The sequence below is a fragment of the Etheostoma cragini genome, chromosome 9 (genome assembly GCF_013103735.1).
Source record: "Etheostoma cragini isolate CJK2018 chromosome 9, CSU_Ecrag_1.0, whole genome shotgun sequence".
NCBI classification, from domain to species: Eukaryota; Metazoa; Chordata; class Actinopteri; order Perciformes; family Percidae; genus Etheostoma; species Etheostoma cragini.
This window is the reverse complement of record NC_048415.1, coordinates 18,217,539-18,235,959: the sequence shown is the minus strand read 5'-3', so window position 1 is coordinate 18,235,959 and position 18,421 is coordinate 18,217,539. Positions and strand designations below refer to the sequence as shown.

Sequence of the window (18,421 nt, the reverse complement as noted above, 5' to 3'; positions counted from 1 at the left end):
TAAGCGGTTAAAATGGGTTTGCATTAACGCCGTTACATAGACTGTTAATAATAATTAATATACAATCTATGCGCCGTTAGTTGATAACGCGTTTAACTGACAGCACTAATTTAAAGACATTAAAACATTTATATATATATTTTTTACTACAGGCTTTGATCAGAAAAATACAAAGCTCATTATTTTATTTTAGGACAGCAGGTCAACAATACTGAACACTATCTTAAAGAATACATAAAACTAAAGTAAAAACAAAACAAACAAATCAGCACACTGAAGTATGAAAAAATCAGCAAAAATGTCATTTATTTAAGCAAGTTTTCCGACAGAGCCCTTTAAGGCAAAAACAGGTAGCCTACAGGTTTTTTCTCCATTAGTTTAATACTTTGTAGCTCCTGCAGCTCAGCTAAGCCTGATCCCTGGGTGCCGTGTCTTTTCTCTATGTTGAAATAACGAAATAAAAAACACATCTGCAAATGTTTCACCTTGAACAGGCGTATTTAGTATTTTTAAACTGAATTTGAATGTGTTTTCTTATAATCCATTATAAATCTTCAGTTCCCTCTTGTTACCGCTGGGAGGCACTGATGTTCTTCACAGCTGTTTACTAACCGCCATTAAACCATCACCCGGCGGATAATATTATTGTTAAACTGGACTAACGATATACAGTCTATGGATTTGCCTCATTCAAAACTACATACCAACTGCACAAACACACAAACTGCAGATGTCAAAAATTATCTAATACATCCATGTACATCTCCCATGAGATTTCTGCATCTCTCGTGTCAACTTGTCAGAGCGACTCAGTCTCGCGCTATTTATGAGGAGCTCTCCCTCGGTGGGTGTCACAGGTCTGATGCTGCAGTTGCTGCTTCCTGTATTGAAGCACCATAAGACAGAGCCTTTTCGTTTCAGAGCCCCACAAAACACGGAGGAATTTATTGCTCGGACGCTGCCGTCCTGCAGAGGGAGGCCAGCCGAGTCGGTCTGCCGGTGTAGCTGCAGGGAAAACTGCGGCGGCCCGTGTCTTGTGGAAGCTGAGAAGCGAGGGGCTGCACATTAGGACTGAGAGACGCAGGGCACGATTTCTACAGGAGCTGGTGCTAGCTTGTAGCAGCTAGTTGGGTAATAGCAGCAGGTAGATAACCTAGAAGAACCAGAACAATATAAATGTGTTAACTCTAAAAACTATAGATGCAGCGGAAAGCTACCTGACTTTTAAAGAGCATCTCGGCATGATACGGTTTAACGTTACCCAAATAGCTGACTAACATGCTGCCGAAAGTATCCTAACTTTGCTAACGTTAGCTAGCCAAGTTACTAGCCACCAAGAGCTGATCCGGTTGCTTTTCCAGGCTGAGTTTTGAATAAGGAGAAGGCTAGAATAGCAGCCTCCTAGCTCACTGCGGGTTAGTGCATTCTTTGAGAAAGTCATTTAGGTTATTTATTGAAATGGCTCCCAAAAGAAGACCCGTGCCCCTGAACATAACGCCCATCGGGGAAGGACAGGCCACCTCAAACACGATTGACGCTGCATCTGAGTGAGTAGCCCTAGTATAAGCCAAGATGAATTGTTGTAGCTGTGTTAAATGGAGCTTGTTAATAATGTGTCTGTGTGTGATAGTTATCACCATTTACCAACACTGTACCTCATTACCTCTATTTAAATAGTAGTTAAATGTTCCTGACTTATCATTTCTCTCTCCCTCTGTCTGTGTGTTACACCCTACTGGCCTTTCCCTACAGAGCCAACCTTGAGGCCTTACAAAAGAAACTGGGTGAGTTGGACCTGGACGAACAACAGAGGAAACGACTGGAGGCCTTTCTGACCCAGAAAGCTCAGGTTGGGGAGCTGAAGGATGAGGATTTTGACCCCATATGTGAATTGGGTGCTGGAAACGGAGGAGTAGTTAACAAGGTCCGCCACAAACCCTCAGGATTGGTCATGGCCCGAAAGGTAATAATAAAATGTAAAATTGGTTAATTTGTTTTGTAGCAGGTGAAGTGTGACTGTTTGAGGGAGCTGAATCAAAACACACTTTAGAGAGGGTTTTGTTTTTGCGTAACACTGGTGCTGGCCGGGTTTGTTTCACACAATTCTGCATCGTGGACAACTTACTGTGTGGAGAAAAGCACAAACATGCAGCATTGTTTAATGCAACAATAACAAACTCACCAAAAGTATATACGAAAATGTAGGGCTGGGCGATATGGAGAAAATCCGATATTGCGATACTCATGTCCTTATACCTCGATGTTAATAATGTTGAGATGATAAAGGGTTGACAATTGGTGCTTTAGCAAAATATCTTCACAATGAGATTTAAGAAAAATAATCTTCAGTAGTGTAGATATAATAACTAAGTGGGCAAAGGTAAACATAAAACAAGAGCTAGAACAGTCTGGTAACAGAAAATGACATGACTTTACTGTAATACAGCCTTTAAAACCACTTAACCCATTTACGATATAACGATTTCCAAAATCAAAGACAATATCAAGGCTCATATCACGATTGCCCAGCCCTATGAAAATATAGTAGACAGACAGATATTCGTAACGTGAATAAGACATTTTGAAAAATTGACTATAAACTCTTATGTTTCTCCAGAAGGGCTGAGATCCCTCGAGTGGCAACGATCACCACAGAGGCGTTGATCAGTAGTCAGCGCATCGACGAGCTTGTGGCGGGAGTAGAGTTGGGTATCGTTACGATTTTTAAAATTCCGATGCCAAACCGGTACTTTTTAAAATTCCAGATTCCTAAACCGATTCTTGAAAAACTGGAAAAATTACATCAAAGAAAGGCTGTTTTTTTTTTTTAAATTGGAAATTATTTAAATCGAACAATATAGTAACATTTTAAAGTACTTAAATATATAATTAGTTTGTTTCCGCATGTTTCAATGAATTTGACGTGCTTCCCCCTTTGCACGTAATGATTTCAAAACGTGTTCTACATGTGCCCAACCGAGGCAGATATGTAGTAGATTTAACTGCCGTCAGGTAGTCACACTCATAGACATAATATAATAGACGCCGCATCGACCGCTACTGCCTACTGGCGCTGACGAGATTTGGGGCCGCCATCTTGGACCGGTCACCCGCTCCAATCAGTGTAATGTGTTTGGCAGGTGAAATGAGCTGTCAGCGCGTTTAATTAATCAATCTCACTGAATACAAAACAGATTTTCATGTTTTTTTTTGCTACAAAGGTCATACATGTAGCTATGAAACAGGACACATGGTTAGGCGTATTTTAATATTCTTAGTGGTCTTAAGGGTAATAGAATGTTCTGATATAATATAAACTCACCAGACGTCCAAGATCAAAACTGGGAACATAATTCCCAAAAAGGGAGAAAAACGGGGACATTTCCAGTTTGACTATCAATCTGATTGGAAAAACCTAATGTTGTGTCTTTAAAAACAGAACAGGGACAGATTTAGTTTTTTTCTTCTGTATTTGGTCAGGGACAGAACACCGAAAACGGGGACTGGCCCCTAAATCCGAGGACGTCTGGTCACCCTAGATCACAGATCAGGCATCCTCGGTGTATCTATCATTTGTAAATGATAGGTATTTGCAAAATACCCTTACATCACATATGGGATGTAGGCTATAATAGGTATAAATACCAAATCACGCATTATAAATATGATAGGGAAGAAGAAACAGATAGTGACCGTAAAGTTAGATATTTAATTACAAGAAACAATATGATTATGTTATTAGAGTCGACTTGAAGCTTTTTATATTTGTCTCTTTCACACACACACACACACACACACACACACACACACGTTGTTATGCATCAATCGGCTCCCGGACCTTGACATTTAGCAGCCGCGCTCCCAACACACACACACACAAGGGTTGCACAACATTCGCAGAATGTGATATTACAACATCGACATGAATTCCGATATTTTTAAACCATGTCTACAGAACAGGACGTGTTCTAATGGTTGGACAGTATAAAATGCATTAAGAAAGTTAACTTATATATATATATAATATCTTATAAGAGTAACGTGCAAGTCTTAAACAAATCCCAACTAAACCAGACACAATCCCAGTGTGATAACAACTCAAGCATTACTGCTGCTTTAGGACCCCCAGAATAATGTATAGGTTAAACTCACTTATATAGCGATGTGCTGTGTAACGATACTGCGTTGATATATCTTTCACCCCTAACAAAGCACGCGTACCAGTACTTATTCAAAGTAGCAGTAGCCTATGAAATGAAAATGGTAGTTTTTATTTAAACTGCACATTTACTTGTTTGAATCTCCGTTTAAAACTCGCAAAACTTAACTTATGCATCAATTTTCAAAACACAGACTCAAAATGCTATACAGAACCCAGAGTTAAAAAGATAAGATAAAAAAATCCGCTGATCTGAGCAGGAATATTCTGCATAGGGCTCTGGCTGCTTGTATCTTCTGCTGCTAAGTAACGAGTATGACCGGTCCAAGATGGCGGCTGGAAATCTCGCGCTCAGCAGCCAATGCGGCGTCTAATCTTTATTATGTCTATGGTCCCACTGTGGTGTCGCTCCGATCGCCCGCCAGTGCTGGGCTCCTGCCGCAGACTGCCCACAGACTCGTCGATGCGCTGACTACTGATCGCCTGATGACCCTGGTCGCTGCAGAGGCGTCGGACGATCTTGAGAGTAAAATTAAAATTGTTATTCAGAATCGTACCCCGCTTTCCCACATGAGAGACCTGAGTCCGACCCAGTCATCCACTACAACTGGTGTGTGTGTGTGTGCCACCTCTGAAATGCGTTCCCTCGAGAGGCGAAGAGGCCAGGGAATGATGTGACTGCATCTGTTGCGTTTTTGTCAGAACAGCAGTTTATGGTCTCATCCTTCTCCTCCTCAGTTGATCCACCTGGAAATCAAACCTGCCATCAGAAACCAGATTATCAGAGAGCTTCAAGTGCTGCATGAATGCAACTCCCCCTACATTGTGGGCTTCTATGGAGCCTTTTACAGCGATGGGGAGATCAGCATCTGTATGGAGCACATGGTGAGAGCCCTCCTGCCAATGGACAAATGAATGAATGTGGTTGGACACACTATTCTTTTGATGACCATATATTTTTTCCAAAACATATTTTTTGTTTTTGTTTTTAATTGATGTTTAAAATGGTATGTCAGATTTTTGTGCAACTTGTCTGTACAGGATGGTGGATCCTTGGACCAGGTCCTGAAGGAAGCCAGAAGAATCCCAGAAGAGATCCTGGGGAAAGTTAGCATAGCTGTATGTAGTGCACTTGTTCTGTTGCATTTAAAATACTAGTTTCTGTCTTTTTAAGGTTGTTACGATACATGTTGGTGCAGACGCACTGCTCATTGTGGGTGTGTGGGCTTCGTGTGGTGTTGCTTTACTAGCTCTGTGTTCAATCATGCATGCAACTCTTGCATCATGTTCAAATACATATAATATTAGTGTAAAAATGGGAGTACCAAAATAATATGTGTTTTAAATTGATATGCACAAAATGAAAACGTGCATGCGTTTGTGTGTATAGACTATTGTCTGAGAATCTGCCCTTTTGTATTTTTATTTTAAATGTTTTTCCTCCATTGTTTACAGGTATTGAGGGGATTAGCCTACCTACGGGAGAAGCACCAGATCATGCACAGAGGTAAGGGTATTCTCTAGTCGCAGTCAAGTAAATTTGCTCTCAAGATTACTTGTGCAATCAGAATTGCATACATAGTGTTCAGTTTACAAAATCAAAAAAAAGTGACCACTTATTTTCTGGGTTACATTGATGATGATCAGGGTGTATGTGGACATTAAGCTGTGGAGTGTGTGTCACACTACAGTTTAATTTGCAAATCACAGATTGTTATCACAAGCATTGTATTTAATGCACTGTTTATTACACAATTACTTTTTGGATTATTCATTATCTTAAAACTGGAGTGCAAAACTTTTGTTCTTCTCTGGCAGTGAGCGGGATTACAGACATGCTGTCAATGTGCTTAAGAAAAGAAGTGGGATTAATAATAACGCATCGCAGTGGTGTCACTTCCTGCCTGTCAAGGTATTAGGTAATACAGGTAGACTGACATACCGTGTATCCAATCAAAAAACCAAAATAAGCAGCTACGCTGTGAAGATATGTAAGTGAATGAGTGAGCATGGTTGGTTGACTACACTTTGTGCCTTGCTCATGTAACATTGTTGTGGGTTAAATAAACTACTTGTTCTGAGTACAAATAAGCTGTATCGGCATCTTTCCGGTGTGCCGGTATGGGAATGTGGCCGTGAATTTAACAGCCGTTCATTTATATGGAAAAGTTCTGCACTCTACCTTTAACTCCCGACAGTTGCTTTCAGAACGAAAAATGCTGAAAGCAGTGTGCTATTTTCAACTCAAAATTTTTATAGATTGCTAATTATATTTATTGCATAGGGACTTAGAATTAGTACAGTTTTCCACTACACCACTACAGTCTCACCATTGTTTAGTGTATGGGCTAGGAAACAATTAGGATAATATATGTATGTATGTATGTATGTATGTATGTATGTACAAACAAACACAATTGTGTTCAGAATAATAGCAGTGTGTAAGAAAAGTGAATAATGCTCAAAATCCTCAGACTAGCTTTTAATTCCATAATATTAATGCATTGGTAACACTGCACATTCAATTCCAAATCAAAACATGACCTAAATTGATCAAGTTTGTGTTCTACCTTTACAGAATATGAAGAAAAAGGAATATTAGACTATTCAAAAAAAATAGCAGTATTTGTATTTTTCTTTACAAACTCAAACACTTAGTGTATAAACTGAAAAATGTCTTGAGTGTTGGCTTTACTTTGAATCACTGCACTAATATTTAGTTGCATGACCATTGTTTCTGAGAACTGCTTCACATCTGTGTTGCATGGAGTCGACCAACTTCTGGCACCTGTGAACAGGAATTCCAGCCCAGGACAATGGAACTACATTCCACAATTCCTCTGCATTACTGAGTTTTGAATCAGAAACAGCATTATCTGATGTCACCCCACAAGTTTTTTTTTTTTATTCGATTGAGGTCCGGGGATTGGACTGGCCAGCCCATAACTTCTGTCTTGTTCATCTGGAACCAAGACTTTGCTCGCTAACTGGTGTGTTTTGGGTCATTGTCTTGTTGAAAGACCCATTTAAAAGGCATTTCCTCTTCAGCATAATGCAACATGACCTCGCCAAGTATTTGATGTATTGAAACTGATCCACGATTCCTGGTATGGGAAATAAATAAATAGGCTCAACAACACAGTATGAGAAACATCCCCATTACATGATTTTTGCACCACCGTGCTTTACTGTCTTCACAGTGTACTGTGGCTTGAATTCAGTGCATGAGGGTTGTCAGACAAACTGGCTGCGGCCCCTAGACCCAAAAAAACAGTTTTGCTCTCATCAGTCCACAGAATATTGCATCATTTCTCCATTGGCCAGTCAATGTGTCCTTTGGCAAATTTCAACCTATTCAGTACATGTCTTTTTTCAGCAGTGGGACTTTGCGGGGGCTTCTAGCTGATAGCTTTGCTTCACATAGCCTTCTTCTGATCGTAACAGTACTCACAGGTAACTTTAAGTCTTCTTTGATTTTTACTGGAGCTGATCAGTGGTTGAGCCTTTAACATTTTGGCTATTCTTCCATTCATTCGAATGGTAGTTGACCGTTTTTTCCCCTCCCCCCCACGTCGTTCAGGCTTTGGATGCCATTTCAAAGGATTAAAAATTATTTTGGCTGAGCGGCCTATCATTTTCTGGACTTGTTAATGTGTTTTTTCCTCTCCTATTAACTTTTTAATCAAAGTGCGCTGTTCTTCAGAGCGATGTCTGGAACGACCCATTTTGCTGAGTATTTCAGTGTGAACTGCGCTATAACCAGCATGCACGGCATTTGCTTCCTTCCTACTTTAAATATGAATCATAATTGACACCTGTTTCTTCAAAGTATCAATCACCTCACTAATCGAACACAACTCTGCTATTATTTTGAACATGCCCCTTTCAATTACAGATTCAAACACACTGATCGAGCAGCATGCGTGTCATGACGGTTGGGTTGTTTTTCTATGACTCTATAATACGTACTAGTAAATTATTTGCCAAATATATAATTTTATTTTAGCCACAATGTAGTAAGAGAGATGCATCTGGAATAAATTGGGTTATCTTTGGTATTAGCCTTAAAATGTCATCAACATTTAGAATTTTTTTTCCTTATTACGGACTTTTGATGTGGTTAATATGATGAGTCTAATCCTTTTAGTATAAGTACTGGCTAAATTTTGCTGATGCTTGTGAGGCAACCAGCTATGATTGAGACCCTGCAAATGTTACAGTCTAAACATCACATTAATACAAATAAAATGCAAGATTATCCTCTAATTTTCCACTGACATTATTATTGCTGCTCTGAAACAGGCTCAAACACAATCACAAAAAGCATTCAGGTATGATTGCTTTTTCCAAATGTCTCTGGACGTTTTTTCTTCTTAGTGAAACCACTTTAAATACGCCACATTAACTTGACCATCTCCAGTCTTCCCTGTACTTTTATGTTTAAATCTTTATTAATTGTCTTCATGTTTTTCCTCCATATGCACTGCATCAACATCTTAAGAGCTTTAGCACGCTCACCACAAGACAAGCTATTGTTTGAGAACATCACGAGTTCCTCATCATAGAAATGTATAGCATAATGAAAAAATAAAGGCTCAGTCAAGACAATTTTCTTTGCATTCAAACAAAATCCCAAGTCCCACCATAGCAAAGCCTTAAGCACACCAGCGAGCAACCATGGGTGTGTTGCATTAACACTGGTGGAGGCAGCGTTAGACCTGCATAGTGCAGTGAAGTCTCTCAGTGCTACAGGGTCGGTGGTACTCTAGGCCAGTTGTCTGCGAGCTCAGGCGGTAATTACAGCCTCTCAGATGTGATTATACAGCAGCCGCGCCCTGTTGACCCCTCCCTCCATCGTTCTCCCGCTCTTTGATGCCACCTCTTTCTCAGTCACTCCTCACATGTCCTTAGTCGAGGGGAGGGGGTCACACCACAGAGGACCGATTGCAGGGCTCAGTCCTACCCCAATTATTTTAGCAGGATGTTTTTTCAGCGATGATCGGGAATTGTGGAGGACCCGGCTTGTTTATAACGGGCTCAGCTTGAGTTGTAGCCATTTTCTTCCTTGCTTGATAGAAATTAGAAATTCGATTCAAACATTTGACTATCCAAAGAGGTTTTTAAAGCTTGCATTTTAGTGACTCGAATAAAAAAAATAGAAACAGTTGTGTTAAAAAATAATAGCAATCCAACATCACCAACCTCATAAATCATATTTTTGGGTAGAAGTGATATTTTTACATGGCAAAACATTTACAAGTATTGTAGAGTCATAGAAAACCAACAGACCCAGCAGTCACAACATGCATGCTGCTCATTCTGTGTAAATGAATCTAATTGAAAGGGGCATGTTCAAAGTAATAACAGAGTTGTGTTCGATTAGTGAGGTGATTGATTCTGGGACGTGGGGAAAAAAACAGTCACTTACCATTTGAAGGGATCGAAGAATAGCCAAAATGTCAAGGGCTCGACCACTTATCAGCTCCAGTAAAAATCAAAGAAGACTTAAAGTTACCTGTGAGTACTGTTACGATCAGAAGAAGGCTATGTGAAGCAAAGCTATCAGCTAGAAGCCCCCACAAAGTCCCACTGCTGAAAAAAAGACATGTACTGAATAGGTTGAAATTTGCCAAAGGACAAATGGTGCGACATTCTGTAGACTGATGAGGGCAAGAACGTTTTTTTTTTTTTGGGGGGGTCTAGGGGCCGCAGCCAGTTTGTCTGACAACCCTCATGCCCTGAATTCAAGCCACAGTACACTGTGAAGACAGTAAAGCACGGTGGTGCAAAAATCATGTAATGGGGATGTTTCTTATACTTTGGTGTTGGGCCTAATTATCGCATACCAGTGATCATTTAATTTCATCATTTTCGTTTCATTACATCAAAAATACTTGAAGAGGTCATTATGCATTATGCTGAAGGGGAAATAACTTTGAAATGGGTCTTTCAACAAGACAAAGACCCCAAACACAACCAGTTAGCGAGCAAAAAAATGATTTATAGTAAGGTGTTTGAGTATGGGCGACAGATGAGATACAGTATGACGACGTGTCTCACTGAAAACATGTACATTTGTTTGTCTGTCCACGTCCCCTCTGCCACATAGATGTGAAGCCCTCCAACATCCTGGTCAACTCTCGCGGGGAGATCAAGCTGTGTGACTTTGGTGTGAGCGGCCAGCTCATAGATTCCATGGCCAACTCCTTTGTTGGAACGCGCTCCTACATGTCGGTGAGTCAGCTCTGCACGCCTGCGCCCCCACCCCTTTTCCTCTGGCCCTATCCCCACTTTCCTTCTCCTCTTTTCTCACATTGCTCTTGTTCACTGGCCCCGCCCTCTGCCTTCCCTACCTCTGGCCCTCCCTCACTCCCCTGCCAAGAACCGAGGGCTGTGCCCAGGAAAGGGCTCTTTGGCAAAGAGCGAGGCAACTGTGCTCGCTCCTTCTCGTTCTTCTTTCCCCTCACTCTTAGACACCTGCTGGGTGCAGTGGCGAAAGCTGCTTGGCTGTCCCGTTCCTTAACCACAAGGCACCAGTTGTGTAGAGACACTTGTCCTTTCATCATTATTTCCTACACACACACACCTGTCTTTGCCTCTTCTAACTAAAGCAGTCCAAAGCTACTCTTCACTTCCTGCCAAACCCTCCCATCCTCTGTCCTCTTACCCTCACCACACCCCAGCTCTCCTTGCCATAACGCCCCCCTCCCATTACCCTCTCCACCACTTCCTGTACCTTCCCCACCCACCCCTCTACCCAACCCTCTCTCCTGCCTGGCATCTTGGCTCTACCCGCTCCCTCTGACGTAGATTGTGTGTTTCTCAACAGCCGGAGAGACTGCAGGGCACTCACTACTCCGTTCAGTCTGACGTGTGGAGCATGGGTCTGTCCCTGGTGGAGTTGGCGATTGGCCGCTACCCCATCCCCCCACCAGAAGCAAAAGAGCTGGAGGCCATCTTCGGACGTGCCATTATGGACGGGGCTGAGGGAGAGCCTCACACTAACATGCAAAGGCCCAGACCACCGGGCAGACCCGTGAGCGGTAGGATTTGCAAAAAACATTTTCAAACACGTACTTGGCATTAACAGCATTTTTACATTTATGATTTCAGGAAAAAATATATATATTTCCAATATAAAATAAACTTAGCTAAAGATACAATTTAAATTGATTTGTTACGGAGGGAGAGAAAAAATCTAGTTGGGTCAGTGATATGCAACTTCTCCACAGGTCATGGGATGGACAGCAGACCAGCGATGGCCATCTTTGAACTTTTGGACTACATTGTGAATGAGGTGTGAGAAAGCGCCTATTTGCATAAACATATTTCTCTACACACAATGTATGTTTGCATTAATAGTTAATAGTTTTTTGACCTTTTGATTATTGGTTCCTCCTTAGCCACCCCCTAAACTGCCACTTGGGGTATTCACCAATGACTTTCAGGACTTTGTGACAAAATGGTGAGTGTCTGCAACAACATCTTTTAGAGTAAGCTGAGAAAGAATCTGCATTGCTCTTATTGGTTTTTACGCAAAAGTGAATCATGAGAAGTACAACAGAGAGGATTTCTACAAATAGTGTTATGTAGAAGGTGGTTGCAGAAACTAGTTTAGTAAGATTGTTTGAAAAAAACAACAACTAACTTAATCCTTAATTTACGGTTTTTTAGTCTTACTTGTCAGTAACCTTTTTGGTCATTTGTGTCTGCAGTTTGATCAAAAACCCAGCTGAAAGGGCAGATCTGAAGATGTTGATGGTGGGTACCTGAACTTGCCAGTTTATTTATTTTTTGTGTTTTTATAATGGTAGCAGTAAAAAAACAATAGTTTTCCTTTTGGTTTTCTTTCAGAGTCACACGTTCATCAAAAGATCAGAAGTGGAGGAAGTGGACTTTGCTGGCTGGTTGTGCAAAACCATGGGCCTCAACCAGCCCAGTACTCCCACCCGCGGCACTGAGTGAACAGGCCCCCACTGCCCTGACACACCTTCGGTCTTGCTTGCATACACATCAATATACTGCACATATACATGTACACAAGCCCTCACTCAAATTGGCACTTTTTTCTATCTTGCTCTCTGGGAAAACGGTCTCCCCCCCACATTTATTTCTTAACCAGCAACAGGGCCCGTTGAGTCATTGTACCCCAGCTTCACTGTGCTAGTGTTAAGAGTAGCCACAGCTCACGTTTCCACACTGCAACAGTGGATGTAAAGCACTGAATGGCTGTCAGTGTGTTTACTGAATTTGCATTGATTGACAAACTTCTTTTGTATTGTTGACTATAAGGTATTCATTTTTTTTTTAAATATATAATGGCAAAAGTTCATGGCTTGTGGCCTACCTTCTTTAGAGATTTCCAAAAAAAGAAATATCACCTACTCGCAAATTCTAAATTGGGTTTTATCGAAGGTAAATACTTTTATTTTGATTTAAAATCCTTTTGTTAAATGCATTCATTTTAAAAAGACCAGAGACCGCGTGCGTGCGGAGTCATTTTTGCTTTTTGGTAAATGAGCATTTACTCTAAAGATCCCTTTGTGAACAATGTCACAAACCAAAGAGGGTACTCGTGATTAAACGTTTTCAATGCCTGATCTTTTTTTTTTTGTATGCACATTCATGAACAGTATATTGATGTACTTTGAACTTTTTGATTTTTTTTCAGGCGTTGAAATTACTTCCTCAACGTGCATCCAACACTGTGGCTGTCACATGGAAGGAGTCATATGCTGTGGATGCCTGATATATGCTAGAATGTCATGAATTGACATTGAGAAAACATTGATCGAAATGTATTCATGGGATGATAAAGCATGGTTTATCTTTCTAATACTGTATGTGTATTTTATTTCCCAAGATCATGATTGGGATGATTATCTATTTTTATCAAAAGCCTGAATCTTTGCAATGACAATATGAAATTTCAATCATGTTGACTTTTTTCCCCCCTCTTTGTTGTTAGTCTGTACTTTCCCCTGAAGTGTATTTGGTTATGTTTTCGCTGTACTGCTATGTGTGGCGCTCCAAGCTTTCTCTTGGGACACAACCAGCCTAGAGGCGTGCTTTTGGAAAAGTGTTATAATTCATCTGACAACCCTTACCCTTACGTGTGATTTAACCTAATTAATTATGGTGAAAATACAACCCAACATTGAGTGGCACTTCAGACGTTTCAAGTACTACAAAGGGTTTGACTGAACATTTTAACCCAGGTCAGTGTTGCTCACATGGTGGTGTTATTTGCTAGCCTACCGTCTTGCAAGAGCTGTTGGATTCTCTGCTTATGGCTGCCCTTTATTCCCAGGAAAAGTGCATTTGTTCAGAGCAAAATGGATGCATTGTCACATGTATGTATACAAAGCTATATACAAAAATTACAGGAGAACTATTTTGGAGTCTTAATATACAAATTTTTGATTTATGTAAATGACAAGGGAGAAGAGTCATTTTATTATAATATAAAAATGTGTTGGATATGGTTATAATGTATAAAAAGATTAAAATACAACTTATTTGTGAATGTACTGTAATTTAATTCATGACAGCCATTTATGCCATTTATGCATATGTCTTACGAGAAATGTTACCACACTAATAAGATAGAAGATAGATAGAAATGCTTTTGTCATTGTACTAAATACAACGAAATACTACAATTGTATCCTTTTCCAACAAAACAATAACCATACAGAACACAATGAAGAAACATATAGATGTATTTCAGTGACACAATTACAGATCCCATTTTAGAGGACCTCACTAGGGAAAATTTCAAAATGTTTTACTTCATGATTATGAATTGATATAGTTATTGTCAGGGCCTTAGCTACCATTGACAACACTGAGGTCATGTCCTTGGTTTTTACCAGCATTGTTGATTCATTTCTATTGGGTTACTTGTTATGGGCAACCGCAATAAAATATTTTCCCACCACAATTTTTTTCTCCAGTACAAAAATCAAATTTATGATTTGGGATGGAGGATTAGGCCCTTGTAAAGTATATTTATTGTTTTTTTCTAAACATTTTTATATTCAGCATAAACTCACAACCTAGACGACTTAGATTTTTCCTAACTACCCTCTAATATAGTAGTTCCTAACCTTTTTGGTCTGAGGTAGCCTACCCCCCCCCCCCCCCCCCACAGTCCTGTCAGATCCAAAGTATACTCCAAATATATAACAATTATTATATAAAAGTACATACTGTTATTTGTTTCATACAATTTGTAAAATATGAGTTGGTTTGGTCTTACTAGTTTTCACACACTAACATGACTGTAACATGTTCATGTAGTTCGTTAAGCTACTCTACAACCTTAAAGGAACTGCAGAAAAGTACTCCTTGGAATAAAACTAGGGCCTAAATCTGGCTGGGCATCACTGCTCTTATTTAAACACGTCATCAACATAGTTCCAGGTACATCCTTCTTTAACTGTCTATGGGTGCAACGTGCAGGTATAGCATCAATACGCCTTGCTAATTGTGCCAGTTAATGTTAGCTAACATTTAGCTAGTAAACTTACTACAGACATTTTGAGAAATGGATAACGACTATTTTTTTACTTTCAATTAAGTTATATATTTAAAAATAAGTAAGTGCCATCTCAGTTCAGCATTAAACGGCTATATGGGTAAGTTACAGTTGGCTAACGTTAGCTTAATATTTTTCACATGTAACGTTAACAGCCACCAACTTTACTAACTTTGTTAATCAAACGGCAGTGGATCCTGGGGATTATTGTTGATTTACTAACCTTTTCTGCTAGCTTTAAAACATAATTCAGACACTAATGACGAACACAGATATGATGTGGGGTGTCTGGACTTGGAGGGGACGAGTTTTTATTGGACTGAAAGACGAAATTGCCATCAAAATGTCTGATTTCATCTCGGAGTGCCAAGGGCTCAACTCATTTTGACAGTTGGTAATTAAGCCAAAACGGAATAGAAGGCAACTTGTGTAAATATTATGTGTCTATGTAAGAGTGCCTATCCTGCTGTTTTCATTTCACTTAGGCAGCAGCTTATCCACCTGCATCCTCTTCACTTAACATAGCAAATTATATAGCGAGTCATGACACCAAACATGCAAATACTGCAATTCATGTGTGTTTTTGAAGTTTAAAAGCGTCAACTCCCCTGTGCTTAAGCAGAGACGGTGCTTAACAGTGCCCTCTATGCCGAGGGTGTGTCATTACTCTCCCTGCCAAATAGTCCCTTGACTCCCCTGCATGGTTATCTGTGCAGTGTCAAGCCCTTCTCTCCTGTGTAAAACACGATTCCCCAAAGGTTTATAGTCAGCAATTGCAAAAAGAACGTTTTCTATAGTATGTGCATGGAACATGTGACTTTAAAGTGCTTTCAGAGGTGTGTTTGTATGGTTTATGGTGCCACAGAATTATTGAATACATCTTGTGCTCCATCCCACACTATGGCACAATGGCTGGCTTGCACTCGCTGAGGGGGCGTGCGGGTGGGCGGTTGGAAGTGGCGCAACATCAAGTGCAATAGCTGTAAATTTACACACAAGGGAACTTGCCATATTCCACAATGGATAAAGCATTTTTTTTGACGTAGTAATGTCTTCTCTGATGCCTCACCTGTTGGAGCTTGGCAGGTATTATGTACAGAGACCAGGCCAAGCCAAAATGTATCAAGGGGGTTGCTGGCAGCCCCTACAGTATGTGTTGGAATGTGCCATGGCTTGCTTTTGGGGTGGGACACCATGACCTCAGGCAATAAGATGGGTGGGTGTGATTCGACTCACATAGAACAGAGTAAGGAGCAATGAGAGGTGAGGCTGGTGAGAATTGGCACGAGTTACAACTCATTTATTCTTAAACCAAGTGTCCGTAGATGAGACATTGGCTGACATTCATTGTGAAACCACAGAGTGGGAAGGCATGGGTTAATGATTTGTGTCATCTCGGATTGAGTTTATGGCTTTGACAACTGTCTAATTTTAAGTGCAAATAAATTTCCACTTTAATTTGGTTCACAGAGGGAGGAGGGATAAGAGACGGAGGGGGAATGCTGTTTCTTTAAGAGAGAGGGAGGGAGTGAGAGTGACTGAGTGAGAGAGAGCGAGAGAGAGAGAGAAAGGGAGGGACCTCTTTGCCCTCCAGAAACCAGGAAGGGAATTGAGTTGATCTGCTGCTGCTTGGTTAGCGCATACGGGGCTTTAAGCTGCACAACAGTGAGAGGGAGAGGAGGAGAGGAGAGGGCTGAGCTAACCCACAACAAGCTTCACCACGGCCATCGCAGGTGAGCTAAAGGCACCCTGCCATCCCCCCCCGCTGTCTGCTCTGGGCCTGAAGTCCAGAGGGGAGCAGGGCAGAGGAGGAGAGGGAGGATTGAGGGAGGGGGACAGAAAGGAGAGATGGGTGGGTGGGGGGCGGAGAGGAGAGGTGGGTCGCAGCAGTAGTCCCTAGTCAAGGTTCCTCTTTTCTTTCTTTTTTTAATCCTCCTAAAGTACTTCCTCTGTCCTGCTCTTACCTCTGGGGAATCTTGAGATAAAGTTTATAGGATGTGTTCAAGGCATTAACTTTTCAGGCAGGTGGAAGCACTTAAAGAAGAAGAAGGAGGAGGTGGGTGGAAGGGGGGCTATTGAGAGAGGGTGGGGGGTACTGAACAGAAAATAATTGCACAAGGTATAAGCAATGGCAACAACTTTTTGGGACAGTGGCGATTGCAATGCTCCGTGCGGGGCAAGTTGTGTGCGCAGGGCATGTTGTGATGGCATCACGCTGTTTGAAATAGGAATAAGTCCTAATTTAGGTCAGGAGTTTTACGTGTGTCGGAAATGTCACTAGAGTGTGAGCCCTGAAAGAATCCACCTCTGATGTTTGGTTTCTGCTCTTGACAGTTGTGGCTGAATTTTCTTTCCTTTTTTTCATACGAAGCTCAGCCCTGTTTGATGGCTGGTCTGTACTTTAATACCTGGCAGCCTGCTAGCAACATACTGTAGTGTATAATTCAGCCCTGAGTGCTTACGTTAGAGCGGACTTGGAGATGGTGGGGGTGGTGAGGGCAGAGAGAGCTGGTTCTCGTAGTCCACAGCAGGGGCTGTAAAGCAGGTCAAATGGGGATTCAGAACTCTATATCCCAGAGTGCCTTGCCCTTGGCAATCCAGGAAAGGGAACAACCGCCAGCCTATCCTGACAAGGAGGTGTGGTGAGTGAGAAGTTGTCACACCAATGAGAGCAGGGGATGCAGAGCCGAGTTGTGGGCTGAAAACAGAAAGAGGTTGGGTTGATGTGTGTGTGTGTGTGTGTGTGTCTGTCTGTCTGTCTGTTTGTGTGGGATCAGGCAAGGGCTTGCCTGTATGACTAGGGCCACTCGCAAGTTTCCTGTCTGGTAAAGCTCTATAGCCCTGCCCAGAGACGGAGGCAGCAGAGCTGGCCGGCAGGCAAGGGAGACAGATAGGGCCCTGGAAACATTTTCTGCATTTGGTAAGCACTCCAAAGACATACATACATACATACATACATACATACACACACACACACACACACATACACACACTGTCTTTATAGACTGTGACTGAGAGGAGAAGAGAGGCGAGCAGAGGAAATAAATACCATAGTGTGAAGGAGAGTGAGAAAGATGGGGCTTGATAGAGTTCAGAGTTCTTGACCCACTTGCAGATAAAGGAGGGAATTGCAAATAGGTCAGTACTGAGGGTAAGGTGCTGCACATAACACAGCTCATAGAAATAGTTTGTCCTAAAGTTTCCATCCACATCAGGCTAACTTTTAAACTATGGACACGCATTGTGCAACGGTATTGTTTCCATCTTATTAAGGCAAATCATTATTTTAATGTTTTGGTCTACTGCTGTGATTAAGTGGCATTGCTGCTATTATTAGTAGAGTTGCGCATCCTGTACTGCTGCTTCTTTAGGGGTGTTAAAGCAATTTCTCTACAACTACTGCGTCAAATGTTTGCCAGGCTGTTGCACAGTGACCCTTTTCATAACTGACAGAGTACAGGTGTGATAGTTTACTTGAGAAACCTCAGACATCTGTTCTTGCTGAAGGGGAGAGTATGTGACACATGTTGTAACAACTGGCCTTTTCTGGCCGTGTAAGCTGTTTCAGCTAAATCCATGTAACATTAAAATAAAACTTCACCTCTGGTAACTTTGGCAACTGTGCTGAAAAACTTGTGTACTTGCTGATTGATTCAATTTTCTCAGCTACTCACACCATGGTCAATCTCATGACATCTTTTACTCCCAGTTCACTCGACCCC

The 18,421-nt window shown here is 41.3% G+C and overlaps 2 protein-coding genes across 3 annotated transcripts in view; both read left to right on the top strand.

Moving 5' to 3' along the window:
• The first annotated feature begins 724 nt into the window (after nucleotides 1-724).
• On the top strand, nucleotides 725-13,670 carry map2k2a (mitogen-activated protein kinase kinase 2a). Its single transcript, XM_034880995.1, has 11 exons — nucleotides 725-1,547; nucleotides 1,753-1,963; nucleotides 4,898-5,044; nucleotides 5,201-5,278; nucleotides 5,615-5,666; nucleotides 10,269-10,393; nucleotides 10,989-11,202; nucleotides 11,392-11,456; nucleotides 11,563-11,624; nucleotides 11,875-11,920; nucleotides 12,014-13,670. Exons 1-11 carry the CDS (start codon nucleotides 1,459-1,461, stop codon nucleotides 12,122-12,124), a joined length of 1,200 nt encoding a protein of 399 aa, XP_034736886.1. The 5' UTR covers nucleotides 725-1,458; the 3' UTR covers nucleotides 12,125-13,670.
• A 2,577-nt stretch (nucleotides 13,671-16,247) lies between these two features.
• zbtb7a (zinc finger and BTB domain containing 7a) overlaps nucleotides 16,248-18,421 on the top strand; it is a 28,822-nt gene continuing 26,648 nt past the window's right edge. The window contains exon 1 of one of the 2 annotated variants that reach the window (XM_034881608.1): nucleotides 16,248-16,432. The gene's annotated coding sequence lies outside the window, so the exon portion shown is untranslated. Of the gene's footprint in view, nucleotides 16,433-17,453; nucleotides 17,620-18,421 lie in introns of those variants that run through there. The other variant, XM_034881609.1, reaches the window with a different exon arrangement.